General features: G+C 49.2%; 1 protein-coding gene across 1 annotated transcript; it reads right to left on the bottom strand.

Annotated features, from left to right (window-relative positions):
* Nucleotides 1–1,798: 1,798 nt before the first annotated feature.
* On the bottom strand, nt 1,799–7,691 carry LOC104475062 (keratin, type I cytoskeletal 19). Its single transcript, XM_086766433.1, has 9 exons — nt 7,050–7,691; nt 6,373–6,455; nt 5,004–5,160; nt 4,457–4,618; nt 4,008–4,133; nt 3,593–3,819; nt 2,699–3,024; nt 2,080–2,181; nt 1,799–1,845 (listed from the first exon to the last, which is right to left on the bottom strand). The coding sequence occupies exons 1-9, from the start codon at nt 7,689–7,691 to the stop codon at nt 1,799–1,801; spliced, it is 1,872 nt and encodes a 623-aa protein (XP_086622559.1).
* Nucleotides 7,692–17,232: the final 9,541 nt, after the last annotated feature.

Here is a 17,232-nt window from a genome sequence, read left to right as displayed (position 1 = left end):
GCCAGTGTGCCAACACCCTCAGCATAAAATATTTCTTCCTTATATCAAGTCTAAATCCACCCTCTTTTTGTTTAAAACCCTTACCCCTCGTCCTGTCACACCAGGCCCTGCTGAAGAGTCTCTCCCCACCTTCCCTGCAGCCCCCTTTGGGCACTGGGAGCCGCTCTCAGGTCTCCCCGGAGCCTCCTCTTCTCCAGGCTGCGCAGCCCCAGCTCTCTCAGCCTGGCCTCACAGCAGAGGTGCTTTTTTTCTCTCAACCTACCACTGGGTTTTGTAAAATCACATCCTAAATATGAATAATTTGCCAGTCTTCTTTGTAAAATGTGTTCCTGTCTGTACTTAGAGCTGAGCAATGCCCTGATGAGGAGATACGGAGAGGAGGCCAGGCATCCAGGTATTACACGTTTCCCAGACAGCAAGGCCTGGTTACGGTCAGTAAAATTCGCTTGTGAATTCCTCCTTCTGGAAGACCATGCGCAAGCAATTTTGGTTCATGCTCCAGCTTTATGAATTTGTTTTACAGCACAGATAACAACTGTCACAAAGCAGGGATGTCCTGTTACTGAACTTTCATCCACTTGTTAGCCAAGCAGGTAGCACTCACAATGTGCTCGTTTGGGATCATTAATTGTACATTAGTTGAGTTCTGCACTAGGGGTGTTTTGGTACTGGGAGCTGAAAATTTCCATCCTTAAATTCCACTATAAAAAAGTTTCAGAATGCTTTTTAGTGACTTCTTAGGAAGAGTTTTCCTAAGCGGCTTTTTAGGGAACAGTCAGTTCCTTAAACCCACCATCTCTTGCCCTGAGAGAAGTTAAAAGCAGAAATGAGTAGGGAGTTTCTAACTATTAGCTTTCCCATTTCCCACCACCAGAGCATTTTAACTGGTAGTATATTCTTCAGAGTTTTGCCCAGTTAATCTTAAATAGTGACTATATCACTGCAAACTTTTGGGTCGGTGCATAATGTGACCTGTTACTGTGTGTTGCACGGGCTGCGCTCGATATTTGTAACTGATTCAAACAAAAACCTCTGCTAAAGGACATTTCTCCCAGACATGGCTTTGTGGTTGCATCAGAGAGAAGCAAAGCTTTATTAGCATTCTGAAGAGGGGGTTCTTTTTTTTTTTTTTTTTAGTAGAATACCAGTCACGGCAGAGATTAACTGGGGTGACAGCGCTTAGGCACAGAAATTCAGATGGAAGCAGGTAGGCCATCCAGAGAGTTCTCCTGAGCCCTGGAGTGAACAGGGTGCAGTCACTTCAACAAGTCGTTGCTCTCGCTCTTCGCAGAGGCGCGATCGGACGTGTCGGTGTATTCTTGCTTGGTCCACAGGCCCACTGGTGGGGCATGCTGGTTTTGCCAATCAGGCCTCCGACTTTCTAAAACTCCCTGTTGAAAGATGAAGGGAAGGAAGAATTTCTTTGAAGAAATGTTATCTCAATAAGCATTTTACATCTTCTTGTTGCTTCATAATTATAGACTGTGCAGTTCTCAGTGGACTGGATTTTTTCCCAGCATTCCAGAAAGGTTTAGAACAGTGTCAGACTTAATATTTGTACAAGCATGTGTGTTTGTAGCTTGACCATATCAAATACATGGACCTGCTTCTGTTCTCAACTGCCTAAGTGTAAATGACTCTTCAAATTTAGAGTGCATTAATTTTTAAAAACTAGATTTCATCTACACCAAATCTTAACAAAAAATCTTACGCATTCCACAAAAGCCTTCTGAATTCACTACCTTTGTTTTCAGCATCAAGAGAGTCTGCAGTATTCTTACTTTCTCCATTAATGGCTTCAGGCCTTGTGGTCTGTAGCCGATACCTCCATGACCAACTGCCAGTCTGTGATGGAAAACAGTGTGTTTGTGAGGCAGACTGCGGCTTAAACTGAGGTTCGGATCCCTGTTACTTCCTTGATAGGAAGGAAAAAATTGAAGTCTCAAAGCAGGATCATTTTCCCTTTTTTTTTTTTTAAATCCAAAAAGGAAGACAACCTTTCTAAAAATGATAACTTTCTGTTCATTTTCAACATTTTCAGGCATTTGTTTGAGATGCTGTCGGGACCTGGAGCCTTACCCAGTCTCATTGTTTTTATGGCTTCAGACACTTCCTCCATTGTTGCTCCTCTCTCCAATGTTTTATTCCCTTCCAGGCAGAGCTTTGTGTTTTCGGCACCTTCTGGAACCACAGCCATGCAATCAGACACAGAAAAGACCTTTTGGTTACTCCCCATCTTTTGCTGCTTCAGGATTTTACAGCTAATACCCCTTTTATTTTAAATGTCGTGAGTGATTTTACCCTGCTTTAACCATTTTGCCCCCTTAATACCAGTTTCTAACATTTGGCTTGATTTCGAAACTGTGGACTTCCCTGGTTCCCTGTATGCTTTGGATGGGGCATCACCTTTCCTTTTCCCCCTTCATTTTCTCCTTCTACACTCACTCTGATACCACTCTTCATAGTGTCCTCTTCATTCGAGTCCCTTGGGAAAATACTACCGTGTTGATGCGTTACTGTGTAGGAACGAATGTCGGAGTGGACTTAAAACATGATTTGGAAAAAAATAGCAAAAATATCTCCAGATTTCCAAATGAGGAAGGAAGTTGTCATAGCTAGTTTTCCTGTGTAGGAAGTTTTCCTGCTATTCAGAGAGAGAAGTCAATGAGAAGATGTACTCTGTAATTCCAGTTTTTACCTTGGCTTTCACAAGAGTTGCCAGACTGGGACTGGGAAGATGAAGAACGGGAGAGGCAGGATTTGCCCCCTCCTCCTCCACCACCGCCACTTCCTCCACTTGAAGTTTTACCACAGGTTTCACCTCCTGTTCTTCCTCCACTCTCTCCTCTTCCACCTCCAGAAGAGGAGGTTCTTCCGTAGGATCCTCCAGTTCTTCCTCCACTGCTTCCTCCACCTGAGGACCAACTACTTCCTCCTCCACTACTTCCTCTTCCAGAAGACCAGCTAGCTCCTCCATGACCTCCTCCTCCTGAAAATCCACCACCAGCTCCTCCCTGTGTGATGCTGTAGAGCAGAGGGCGTGGGTGTGTAAGATTTATAGCAGCATGACCAGTGTCTGGCATCCTATCGACTGTATCGAGGCCACTTTCTGACTCCCTCTGAGCTCCTTGTGTGACTGAGAAAATGCTATTGTGTGAAACATGGTCTAGAGAACTGGTTTTATCCTAATTAAGGACAAATTAACTGATCTGCACAGAAGAAGAAAAAGAAAGATAATGAATGGCTTTAGAAGTCTTCCAAACTATACACCTTGAGTATTTAGAAAATACCATTATTGCCCTGCTTACCTTTCATTTTCGTGTAAAACTGTACTGCCTGATTGTACTTAGGAGAAGAAATTACAAATTATAGTTCTAAATGCTTTTGTAAATGCTGTTGTCCCGTTCATAGTAAGTATAGGATAACACGGCTTTGTACCCTGCAGCTAGGATTTCCATTCCATTTGGATTCTTGTGATTCTAGTAAATATGGTGATGATGAATCAGTCGCACCAGTTCCTCCTATAAATATCGCTGCTTTCATCTTCACCTGTCCGCACAGATGGCGTGTTAATTAATCGGAATGTACGTACCTAATATCGTGCTGCCCTTCCTCAAGCAGCGCCCGGTACTGAGCGATCTCCTGCTCCAGGCGCGTCTTGATGCCCAGGAGCATCTTGTACTCCTGGTTCTGACTCTCCATCTCGCAGCGGATGCTGGCCAGCTCCTCCTCCAAGGGGGCGATCATCGCCTGGATCTGCTGCAGCTGCATGTTATAGCGACGCTCCGTGTCTTCCAGGTTGGATTGCAAAGACTGTATCTGAGAACGAAACAAGAAATACAGTTTTTCTGGGAATGTGGCAGGTTGTGGGAAGGTGGCAGGATTGGATCATTCTTATGGCCAAAATGAGAAAAATCATCCATGGTGTCATCTTCTTTAAATGCAATGCTAGCTGTAGCTGATCTGTTATTCCACCAACTCACGTGTTAGAAGCCATCGTCACCTACCATGCTGAGTTGCGACTGCAGCTCGATTTCCAGGCTCTGGTAGTCACGTCTCAGCTCAGAGATCTGTTGGTTGCTTGATTCCACCTCCTGGCCGCTGGAGTGGACTTGTTGACTCACTTCCTCCATCTTGAAAAATTAAGATACAGAATTGGGATTTTTTTCATTTTACTTACAGTGTCAGCGTGGTGGTTTATCATGGCAGCATCTGGCAGCACAAGTTGAAGCAGGGCTCCGTGTAATACGGGAGCTCTTTGAACTTGCTTATATCACTCTGCCAGTGCAGTTCCAGCCCACTTGTGATTTCCTTTATTTTAATCAAAGGGGTTCTACCATTATATCCCAAAAGCAATGGACATTGGCGTTTAAAGTGTCACTCATCTGCAGGATGAATGGTATTGTTCGTATTGTTTTCCTTTTGTAATGTGAACGTTCAACTTGTAGCCATTTACCTTGCTTTCGTACCACCTTTCCACCTCTTGTCGGTTTTTCTGAATAATATTTTCATACTCTTGTCTCATATCATTCAGTTTTTTCAGCAGATCCTCTCCTGGAGCAGCATTCACCTCCACATTCACATCACTGCTGGACTGTGTTTGCAGTGATTTCATTTCCTGCAGAGAAAACCCGGGCCCAAGGCAAATAAATAAAAGTGGTTAAATGACTTTGCCAAAGAGTTTTGAAGTTGATTAACTTGCTCTGAAGTCATAAACCATCCTGAATCCTTTCAACAACATATATATGTATGTTGGCTTTTTTTTTTTGTTCTTGCAATTATTGGCCTTGACTTCCCGGTCATTGCTGGTTGAGAGAACTGTGCTAGGAGATGCCCTGGAACAGCCCGGGCTGGGCAGTCAGCCTGCCTCAGGCCGCCCCTTCCTGAGCTGCTGCAGGGAAGAGTAGTGCAGAGGACGTTATCTGGAAACCTCCCCACGTTTCCGACATTGTCAGTGTTCTTGTTTTCCTCTGCAGTTTGCACACCAAGGAGCTGGCTCTTACCTCCTCGTGGTTCTTCTTGAGGTCAATCATCTCCTCCTTTAGAGACTCAAACTGCATTTCCAGATCAGACCTGCTCAGGGTCAGATTGTCCAACAAGGGTCGCAAGCTGTTAATGTCAGCCTCCACGTTCTGCCGGAGCCCATATTCCATCTCGTACCTGCACCAAGGACGGGGCAGAAAGGTCAGCCCTGCTCTTGGGTTCTCAGTCCTTCTCCTGCTGACTTTATTTATGAAAAAGTTCACATATTCCAGTCTCTCAGTGTCTACTTTTGTTTCTATACTTCGTAGCACATAGCATCTCTCAACCAGCAGAATTAGGAAATCAGCAGCCACTACTTAAAGTTTAATATTAAAACTAAATAATTTATTTAATATTAAAATGTATTCTGTGGTATTTTTCACTCTCTCTTCGTACTGTAGACTTTGTGCAGGTTTCATCTGCCTGTTTCATCTGACTTTCAGTGAGAGAAAATCACAATTTTTTTTTCCTTAAAAATAAAGGGTTTTTTTAAGCTTTGACTCCACAGCCATAGGGAGTTGTTGTGGTTTAGCCTCAGCTGGTAACTAAGCACCATGCAGCCGCTCGCACACTCCTCCCGCCCTGCGGGATGGGGAGGAGACTCGGAAAAAAGTAAAACCCGTGGGTTGAGATAAAGATAGTTCAATAGGACAGCATAGGAAGAAGTATTAATAGTAATATAATAATGGTGATTATAATTATAGTAATAATGATAGAATGTACAAAATGAACAATGCCCCATTTCTCACTCCCAATGACCCGACAGCCCGTCCTTGAGCAGCAATCATGGAGCAGAACCAAGAGCGATCTCAGAACGAGCCCAAGCAGCAACCTCAGAACAGCCATTTCCAGATTTCTGCCCACCAGCCAACCCCCTCCCATACCCTGAGCGTGACGTCCGTGGGATGGAACACTTCCTCTGGCCAGTTTGGGCCAGCTGTACTGGCTGTTCCCCTCCCAGCTTCTTGCCCCTGCTCATCAGCAAAACCTGGGAAGCTGAAAAAAGTCCCTGTTCTCCTAGCAACAACCAATAACATCAGGGCATTATCAACATTCTTCACACACCAGATCCCATGCTGAATCCAAATCAGAGCAGCTACTGGGAAGAGAAGTAACTTCATCCCAGCCAAAACCAGGACAGCGGTATTCCCATTGGAGATCATTATAGAAATAATGAAGAATTTTTAAATCTTACAAATTATTTCAGATGTGCTGCCATGGAACCAGGAGGAACTCTACTCTCTGTGGATTGATATTTGTTTATGGAATGAATTTATAAAACTAAGTTGAGGAAAGCAGGAGAAAGGAAATATATATTTTTTTGTCTGGAAAAGAGGAATATATATTTACTTTATCCTGAAGTCTTCTGCAGTCATCCTTGTGTTATCCAGGTCCAAAAGTACTTTGTTGGTTTCCACAGCCGCAGTCACAAGCTAGGAGGGAAGTAGATAGGAAAATTTCTCCTGTGAATCTCTCATATTTGCAGAGGGACAGAAACAGGAATGCCGTCTTCTTGTTTTAATTCCCAGGTGTCTGATGGGAACAGCATTTCCTACATACAGAGGCCTAGAAAGGTCATCTGCAGTGCCAAACAAAGAGGTTCCTGTGTGAAAATAGCATCAGAATGGCAAAAACTGTTTTGTGAGTACCAGAGTCCTGTCAGGAGGCTCTGTGTCGTCGCCATAGCTCTGTCTCACCTTCCATGACCGCGCGCCAAGGGCTGCACTCAAATGTCAGACACTGCACATCCCGGAGGGTAATGGTTACAATTTTTCCTGGGCTCTGAAATCCACTGCAGGCATTCTGAGAGCCGGCAGTCTGCCAGCAAAGGGTCTGTGCGTGTGCTACAGGGGGTGTGCGTTGTTTCTGCATCTCCAGTGGGAGATGGTTGGGCACATGCACAGAAGGCAGAGTTTCCAGTGCAAGAGGCCCTTTCGGTGAGTTTAGAAGTATCCGTGCCTCAGACATTTTACTTAATCACAAAAAGTCTGTCAATGCTTAAACTTCTCTGACAAAGAACATCCTACCTGATTTTGAAGGTCTTCAATTGTTCTGTAATAGTGGCTGTAGTCCTTTGTACCAGTTGGACCTTGCTTCTGGTACCACTCCCTGATCAGTTGTTCAAGCTGAGCATTTTCCATTTCCAAACTTCTGACCGTTTCCAGGTAGGAAGCCAGCCGTTCATTAAGGCTCTGCATGGTCAGCTTTTCATCGTTGGAGAGAATTCCCACATTCCCTCCATGAAAGCCACTGCTGCCAAAGCTGCCACCACTGAAAGCAGCACCACCTCCACCAAAGCTTCCTCCGTAACCACCACCAAACCCACTCCTACCTGAGCCAAAGCCTACTCCCACGCTGCCGCAGCCCATTCCCCCTCCATAACCACCACCACTCATTCCCGCTCCGTAATAACCACCACTCATTGCTCCTCCGTAACTACTGCGCCTGAACTTTCCGTTGCTGCCACCGCTAGCCCCACCACCACAGCTGCGCCTGGAACTTCCTCCACCACAACTGCCACCAGAAAACCTGCCACCACCGCTGGACCTAGAAGTGATTCTTCTTGAGGAGGCAGAGGAATACTTACTGCCCCCTCCACCACTGCCGGCGCTGCCACCACTGCTCCCTCGCAGACAGCTTTTAGAGGTTTGCTTGGAGCCGCAGCTCATGGTGGCGGCAGCGAATGGCTCAGGTTGAAAGTCAAAACTGGTCTTACAGTTGCTCTGGAATCATAGCTCCAATTCCCGCCCTGCCTGGCCTGCATTTATAGCTGAGATGGTGGGTGTCGCCATCGCAGGGAGTACCTGCTTCCCATGGTGTTTTTCTGCCAAGGGTAATTTGTCAAAGGGAGATGTTTGGCAGTGGCAGGAAGCTCAACCCATACTCAAAGTGCTCACGACCGTTTGTTTATTGATACAAAACATGTAATTTCTACTGGGTGGCTCTGAAGAAGGCAGATATTTTCTGTGATCAACTCCACTGAGTTACAGTCATGTGAATTAAACTCATCCCACTCACCACATTCTGCTCACGTCTCTTTCAGCACAACAATGAACTGGCATAACGCGGGGCAGCAACGAACAGTAGTGTCTCTCTTTTAACGCAGTCATTCCTCACACTCTTTCCCCTTCCAGATATCTGCCAAAGAATCCCAGCTGACTTTTTTATACTGAAGTGCTATATTAATAGATTCTGGTTTGTGGTTATCTTAGGCTCTGTGCTCCTTATTTTTAGAATCATAGAATCACAGAATGGTTTGGGTTGGAAGGGACCTTTAAAGCTCACCCAGCCCAACCCCCCTGCCAGGAGCAGGGACATCTCCAACCGGATCAGGTTGCTCACAGCCCCGGCCAACCTGGCCTGGAACGTTTCCAGGGATGGGGCATCCACCGCCTCTCTGGGCAACCTGGGACAGTGTTCTACAACCCTCAGTGTAAAATGTTTCTTCCTTATATCTGGTCTGAATCTACCTCCCTCTGTTTTAAAACCATGACCCCTCGTCCTGTCCCACCAGGCCCTGCTGAACAGTCTCTCCCCACCTTTCCTGCAGCCCCCTTTGGGCACTGGGAGCCGCTCTCAGCTCTCCCCGGAGCCTCCTCTTCTCCAGGCTGAACAGCTCCAGCTCTCTCAGCCTGGCCTCGCAGCAGAGCTGCTCCAGCCCCCTGATCATCTGCGTGGCCTCCTTTCAGTCCTTTATTGCTTTATGCCTTTTGAAAACGTGTGGCAGGATGTGTTTTGTAGGCACACTGGACGTCTCTGACAGCTTTGCAATTTCTCGTCAAAACTTAGTGAGCATTGGCAAATATTGGCAATTTATTCAAACATACATTTACAATTATCTTCTATAAATAACAATTTATTAGAAATTGTATGACAACAACAGGAAAATAGCTCTGTGTAAGTCCTGGGAAAGCATCCTGGCTCAGGCGAGTCTCTCTTGACATGTCTGTGAATGTCAGAGGTAATATTCTCACTCTTGAAGGGATTTCAAAATTTCAGTCAGGATGTTTTCCTTTCGCAGTGCAAATACAAACGTTACTCCAAGGAGAAAGATTAAGTTCCTGGGTTTGGGATTAAGCCAATAAACTGTGCATCACAATAGCATTTTCCCTTCAGCTTTGTTTTCCCACCAGGGACAAAGCATGACCGAAAGTAGGAAATATTTGCTGTCTTGCTTGTTCCCCTTTTAAGATTGTATCTCTTTCAAATACATAGCTGTGGGTACTGCAGCTGAGCATCCGTCCTCTGAGCTCTCACAGCAACCCGAGCCTCAAACGTCTGCAGTCCCTTTCCCGGCTGCCCCTCGCGCCTGCCCTCCTTCCCGGGCGCGTGATCTTTAGCGCAATGCGGTCTGTTCGCTGTCATTCTTTGTAGGTGGAACTGCTTGTGTGATATCCTGTACTGACTTGGGATGTTGTTCTCTCCTCTCTCGGCCTTTGCGATGTTGGCTGTTGCTCATGTGGAGGTTTGTTTGTTACGGCTCATAGCAAGTGTTTGTGGAAACATCTTTTTATAAACACCCCTCCCAGCACACCCGCACCCACGCAGCAGGACACACCTAAAATTTCATCTTCTGCTAGACTTCATTTCTGAAATGTCTCAGGAAGCGAGGCCTTCTCAGACTTGCAGAAATGTAAACGGTTCACTACAAAAGTCAGTGAAGTGTAAGTCACAACTTTAGCTTGTTCCAGTGAGAAATTGTCTTTTTTTGAGGTGCAGAAAATCCTCTTCTACACCAACAGATACTTTGGTTCCTGAAACTACTGGGTTACATTCTGTTTAGCTGTTGGCTTCCAGTTGCTGATGCTGATGTTGTAAGGACACAACATACATTTCTGTGTTGTTCTCTGTAATTCTGCAGAAGGGTAAGTTTTGGTTGGTTGGGGTTTTTTGCCTGGAAAGATCTTTATTACACCTTTTGTATGAGCAATTCCTTTCAAAAGGACTAACCTTGATGTGTTCCATTCACAAAAAAACCCCCATGTTTGGATAGTTTGAGTATCACTGAGGATGCTTGTGTGCAACATACTTCACAGGTTTAATACATGAAAGGAAGATTTAACGTCATTTTTCCCCTAGAATTCATGCAGGCCACATACCTCAAGAGTCAAGATTAGCTCCTTAAAAATGAAGAAGCCTGATGGATTCAGCGTATCTGGAAACGTCTGTCCAGGATCAGAGATAAAAGTTATGGAACAAATGTTTCTTGGAAGGAGTGTTTTATGTCAAAGTTCTCTGTGAGCTGGAAGCCGTTCTAGTAGATGGTAGGTTTTGTCTGCAGTTATGTCTCATAGGATTGTCCAGGCATTCGCAAGCGTACTGAGCTAACTAGATGATCTTAGATAATGTTCCCAGCAAAATCTAGAGAGAATGCTGCAGAAGAGAACCTAGAGGGCTGGGAAAACCTTAACGGAAAAGAGATTTCAATAAGCTCTGCAGGAACGGCAAGGAGCCCCAGTAGTACCTGTGAAGTGGGGCAATGCCACGTTACGAAATCTCGGGCTGGTGCTGCTCGTTGCATCAAGCTGGGGCTCCACAAACACATCAAGGCACGTCCACCCTTGGTGTGCCCTTTGCTGTCACAGCCTGCAGCGCAGTGAGCACTGCACAAGGAGCTGTGAAGGCTTCCTCTGGCATTGCCCAGACTCAGAACTGCCTGGCATCGCTCCGTGATGCGGTGCTCAGAACCACCTGAGCACCTAAATTCCCGTTCCTCCACTTGCCTGCCTCAGTGGGCTTACCAGTGCTGGGAACAGGCGCTGACGTTACCTTCTGACCGCACTGAGGACAGTTCTCAGTCATGGGCCAATGAATAAAGCTGAGAAAACTTCAGTTGCTGCAGCAAGCAGGGGCTGAGAGGCTGAACGAGGCAGGAGTCTTCATCTGTTACGAGTGAGCGGCTCTTAGAGACTCCGTGCTGTGTGTCCTCGGCCCTGCCTGCTCGCAGAGTCTCAGGTGTGCTGGTTACGTGTTTGGATTCTTTTCTCCTGAAGAGACCTCTGAAAGGCTGGGCCAGAGAAGCTGCCAGCATCTGTGCCTCTCACACTGGTATGAAAAAAGAATTGCAAGGTGAGATTTAAAACACACAACTTGTTTTGAAACTTTTTTTTTTTTTTTGCACTGGGCATAGCTGGGGGGAGCATAGAGTGAGAGTGTACCCTCAAAGCTGGGAGATCAGCGGCATTCAGGAGAACCTGCCCTTGCGCGTTGACTGACGTGCTTCAGGCCAGAGCCAAGACAGAAGTGGGTGGCAGAGGAGGAGGAGGAGGAGGAGGAAGATGCCTGGGGGCGAATGGCACCATAGTTGTTTGCAATGAGGCCTCTTCCCTTTTCCTGTGATGCAAGTGTTACGAGCTCCTGCCCAGAAGAGGCTGGTGGACTGTTTAAGCCTGAAAGGCTCGCCCAGTGTGGGCATGAATTCACCCAGTGCACTTAAATGGCAGAATTAGCACGTGCTCCGCAGAAACACAGCCGTACGTTGGCTGAAAGCAGAGGCTGGGAGATAACGAAGGCTTCTTCCTTTGGGATGTGTGTGGCAGCCGTAAGGGGTGAGGCCGGAATGGCCTCTGTGGCGGGCAGGGGTGGCGGCACGGTGACGGGAGTGTGGGCTGAGCGGCTCCCGTGGCACCACCTTTTCTGAGCTCTGCCTTCACAGCCTCCCTTGGACTGATGTGTTTGGGAGAAACTGCTGTGGCGGCACATTTGTGGGGGCGCGACAGGACAGTTACCCACCTTTCCAGCGCTGCAGCCGTCCTGAATCCTTTTCCATCCTTCCTCCCCCTGGTCACTTCCTGTCAGGAAAATTCAATTTGCTGATGTTGCTACACAGAGGAAAACTGTGGAGGATCTATCTGGGGAACATGACTCATTCTCATAATTAGACATTATATATATATAATTATACATTATATATTATACTTCCATTATATAATCAATAAGCAATTTTATTAACACCAGATAATCTCACGGAACAATATTTCTCCATAGTAAAGAAGAAACCCAGACCCTGAAGTATGACTGTTGGAGGGAGAACATTGTTCTTGTCCTGAGGACATGGGCTGCTCTGCCTTCCGTTGGGGTTCAGCTGGCCAACGCTTAGCATGACGCTGTTCTTCTCCCCACTCGGATTTAAAAGATGAGGGGGTTTTCTTGTCTCTGTAAAAGGCCAGACATTTGAAAACTGAAAAATCCTAAGAACAATGAATTTGGATTAGTTGAAACATTAGGGCTCAATCATGTTTATTATTTTAATAGTGTATTAACTGCATGTTCTAAATACAAAGTCGTTCCCACCTAGCGACTCTCAGCCGCTTTACTCTGCAATGAGGGCACAATGTGCTTTGGAATCTTTTTTCCCCACTACCTCAGCTGTTGGGGCCTGGCAGCAGCTCCATCCAGAAATGTTTGGGATTGAAAGTGTTGGCAATAACAATTCTTCCCGGTGAAAAGTTTCATTTTCTCTAAATGCATTTTTGAAATTAGAAATAGCTGTGTCAAAACCCTGTGTCCCGTTCCTCTCCTAGCAGTGGGACACTCAACCAGTGGACTTTTTGGTTTGTTCCACAGCAGTTTGTACAATTGTCGTGAACCCCTGGTGCCACTGGGAGCATCTTCAAATATATTTAGAGTTACTTAGCAGAACAGTACTCGGGACGTGTCGTTCCTTCTGTTTCTTTCTTCCTGTGGTCACATCTAATTAATTAAAGAAATGCGTTTTTAGAGGTCAGTGAAATTCTGTGTAAAGCATCTGCATACGATCATTCCCTGCATGCCAAAACACACTCCGGCTTTTTTTAAGTGAAGGTTTTCAAAGTATCTGTTCTGAAGTGAGAGAGTAAGTCTCCTCTCCTGCTCTCTTCTGCAAAACAGGGTGTAAGTCCTGGCACCTGCCCACACCCTGGGACACGGTCACAGGGAAAATATCTCTGGGACGTCTCCTCCCGGCTGCATCTGATGGGCCTCACACACATGCTCACCCACCATCAGATAAAACTGGGCTGCAGCGCTGGGCGGTGATCTCCTGCCCTCCGTGTGAGGGCGGTCAGCAGTGTCCAATCCAGCAAACATCTCTCCTTTAGGAAAAAAATCATTCTCGCATATATTATACTTGATCTGTTACTCATTCGGTATTGCAGAGACTCGTCCTGATGAAACCTTCCGAAGATCCACCACCCAATGGAACGATGGCGATTGCGATAAGAACGGCAATTAGGTGAGTCAGCGCTGTAACAGCCTTCTACGGTACGAACCCTGTGGTCGGGACTTTTGTCACCTGGGGTCTAACCAGCCCCTTGCACAGCAGCCTCTTGGGGGTCTCAGCTAATGCTCCTTCACCCACAAGACCTTCATCAGCAAAGGGTGATTGTGGCAGTTAGAGCCCCGACGGAGAGCCTGGGTTTCACTGTCACCTAACAACATCATGCAAAATATTCCGGTGCCGTTCCAAACACATAAACAGGTATTAGCAAATCGGTGCAGCGAGTTTCAGCTGGGCGTCCCTCCTGCGCGCACACACACGCACAGGAGAACGCAGCCGCGGTCTTCGAAGAGGCAGGGAGGAAGCCTGCGTCATCTCCTGCGGTGGTCGCACACACAGAATTGGGTTGTGTCAATCTCACTACAGATGTCACCATTAAATACTGGCGAGCGAGCTGGAGCAGGATGTCAGGACTGGTGGCTTGTTCTGCGTTTTCAGCTAGCAGGATCTCCTCAGCGCGTACCGCGGGCACTACTTCATCTGTTTAGCCAAGTATTTCTGTTCGGAGAAAATTAGCCGAGCAATCAGAGCTGGGTTTGCCGCACGCCTCTGCCTTCGGCAGCCTCGGTGAGAGCCGAGTGCCCTCTAGAGAGCAGGCTGCGGGCCCTGCTGCGGCGCCCGGGGTGTCTCCTCCCACATCGCCATGCACCCCGTGTAGAGAAACGCAAAATGGGTCCAAATCGCTCAGCGCCGCAGGCACGGGCGTGGGCAGCAGCAGGGAATGCTTCTCCTCATCACCGCAGGGCAGGAATCGCAAATACGTGTTGGACTGTCCGGTGCAGGTGGCCCTGGACACTGCTGAAATTACTGCATATTACATATCATTACGTTTTTATATAAAATTATTGTAGTTACACATTATTGTACTTTGGTTTTGCAGTTCCACTTAGCCACATCAGCCAAACTGATCTGCGTCTCCTGGCCTCGTAGTGAAACGTAAGTGCCACCTGAGGCAGAGTGCCTGGCCCCTCAGGTCTCACAGGCCGCAGCCAGGCACTGCTTCCCCGCCGTGGGTGCGCAGACCAGGATGGTGCCGGCGCGGGCCCTCGGGAGCAGAGGGCCGGCCGGGCGGTGTTTCGTCTGGGGCCGAGAGCAGCTGGCACTGGATGGAGGGAGCGGGGAAGTTCCAGGTGGCCGCTGTGCCGGTCTGCACCGGGCGCTCTCTCCATTTCTTTGGCACACGCACGTTTGCGTGCAGTGGTGATTTATTATTGCAGCTCCTCTGACGCTTTTCTCTTGAAATCAAACCCGGCGCTCATGAACAGCTTCTGGAGTGCTGGTACGAGCGGGGCAGGCTGCCAGCTTTGCCCCTCGTTTGCAGGCACACAGACGCTCCATTTCTCTTTCCTCTGACACAAAAAGACCCAAACCAAACCAGTGCGAGTATTTTCACACGCGCTGCAGTCCGTGTGTGGTGGCACGGGGGCGATGGCAGCGCGATGGCGGTTGGAAAGTGAAAACCCGCTGCCAAATTCACGGGGTTTTCCTTTCAGTGAGAAACCGCCCCGTGCCCGGGGGCTTCGGCCCGCGCCGCTGAGCCGCTGCCTGCCGCGGGAGCTGCGGGGGCGGGCCGCGGCGTTGTGCGGTTGCCGGGGTCGGGGTGGGGGGCAACCGCAGCCCGGGGTGGGGGGCGCTGCCGGCGCTCGGCCCCGCCCCGGGCACCGCCCCGCTCCCGCTCCCCGCCGAGGCCGCCAGAGGCCGCCCGCGAGCGCGGCGGCGGGCGGGGCCGGGACCCGCGGGGCCGCTCCGCCTGCCCGCAGCGCCGCGCGCCGCCGCCCGGCCCCGCCACCGGCCGTGCCGCCGCTCGGCCTCCGCGGGAAAATGGCGCCCGCCCTGCGCCCCGGCCTGCCCGCTGCAGGGCAGGGCCCGGCCTGGCGCAGGCGCCCAGCGGCTGTTCTGGCGGCCGGGTGCGGTGATGCCCTCAGGGGAGGTGCCCTTGCTCTGTGCTTCGGATCTTTTAAATTTCTCAGCAAAGGGCTCCAAAATATTTGACGTTGTTTAGGAGTGAGAAATGTTTGTGCTGGGTTACGTAGGCTGTAAGCTGTCATCCACCTGGACTTGTGCAAGGCTTTTGACACTGTCCCACACAACGTCCTTCTCTCTAAACTGGAGAAACATGGGTTTGATGGACGGACCACTCGGTGGATAAGGAGTTGGCTGGATGGCTGCACTCAGAGAGTGGTGGTCAACGGCTCAATGTCCATGTGGAGACCGGTCACGAGTGGCGTCCCTCAGGGGTCCGTGTTAGGCCCAGTCCTGTTCAACACCTTTGTCGGCAACATGGACAGTGGGACAGCGCGCACCCTCAGCAAGTTCACTGACACTAAGCTGTGTGGTGTGGTCGACACGCTGGAAGGGAGGGATGCCATCCAGAGGGACCTGGACAGGCTGGAGAGGTGGGCCCGTGCCAACCTCATGGAGTTCAACCAGGCCAAGTGCAAGGTCCTGCACATGGGTCATGGCAATCCCAGGCACAAATCCAGGCTGGGTGGGGAATGGATTGAGAGCAGCCCTGAGGAGAAGGACTTGGGGGTGCTGGTGGGAGAGAAGCTCAGCATGAGCCGGCAATGTGTGCTTGCAGCCCAGAAAGCCAATCCCATCCTGGGCTGCATCCCCAGCAGCGTGGGCAGCGGCTGAGGGAGGGGATCCTGCCCCTCTGCTCCGCTCTGGTGAGACCCCCCTGCAGCGCTGCGTCCAGCTCTGGAGCCCCCAACAGCAGAAGGACGTGGAGCTGTTGGAGAGGGTCCAGAGGAGGCCACGCAGATGATGAGAGGGCTGGAGCAGCTCTGCTGTGAGGCCAGACTGAGAGAGCTGGGGCTGCTCAGCCTGGAGAAGAGGAGGCTCTGGGGAGAGCTGAGAGCGGCTCCCAGTGCCCAAAGGGGGCTGCAGGGAAGGTGGGGAGAGACTCTTCAGCAGGGCCTGGTGGGACAGGATGAGGGGTAAGGGTTTTAAAATAGAGGGAGGCAGATTCAGATTAGATATTAGGGGAAAAAAAATTTATGCTGAGGGTGTTGGCACACTGTCCCAGGTTGCCCAGAGAGGCGGTGGATGCCCCATCCCTGGAAACGTTCCAGGCCAGGTTGGCCGGGGCTGTGAGCAACCTGATCTGGTTGGAGATGTCCCTGCTCCTGGCAGGGGGATTGGACTGGATGGGCTTTAGTGGTCCCTTCCCACCCAAACCCTTCTGTGATTCTGTGATTTTATAAAAAGGGCTTTCAGGCCATCTGCTTTTTCCATCCTGTCCCTGCACACCTATGGATGTCCAACCACCCCTTTGCTGTCTCAAGAGCAGATTCACGATGAAACTTGAATGCTGTCATCTCAGCACCTGCTCTGGGCTCTGCTTACAGTCACCCCAGAGAAGAGGCCCCTGCGTTGCGCAGTCCCTCTCCCCAGGCAGATGTCCGGTACTGGAGAGATGAGATTTGCTCTGCGGAGAGGCAGACTCACTTGGACACGCTTGCGTTACAGAAGTCCAGAGGACAGGTGAAGCTAAGCCAGTAACTGTGTGTCACCAACCCGAGCTTGCTTTTTCATGGAAATTTCTGTCACTGATCTCTCTGTTCTCCTTTCATTGATGAGCTCCAGCCTGACTGACTTCCTCCTTGTTGTTCTGCAATGAATTTCAGCAAAATGCTCTGTGGGAAACACGCACGCGTCTGCTTGCGTTGACTGTTCACGTAGAGCATGGGGGAGGTCTTGCAGGGTAAGGTACGCTACCGGCTTTGACAGGGAGGAGGTGGACAAGGCCAGTGAGGCCACTCTCTGGCTCCTGCTGGCTCCCAGTGGAGTATGATCCTGACCAGTTTAGGTGACCCTTGTGCATGGCTCAGCACCTGATTTTTCTGAAGGAACTCAGTTTCCAGACACGGGTTTCTTGATTGCATCAGGCAGAAGCAAAGTTTTATTAAAGATTCCTTTTCCACCAGCAGGTGCAGCAGTGATCCTGACTA

Source organism: Chlamydotis macqueenii, chromosome 25 (assembly GCF_036417535.1).
Source record: "Chlamydotis macqueenii isolate bChlMac1 chromosome 25, bChlMac1.mat, whole genome shotgun sequence".
Lineage (NCBI taxonomy): Eukaryota > Metazoa > Chordata > Aves > Otidiformes > Otididae > Chlamydotis > Chlamydotis macqueenii.
The sequence above is the reverse complement of the archived record's forward strand: the minus strand, read 5'-3'. Positions and strand labels throughout refer to the sequence as shown.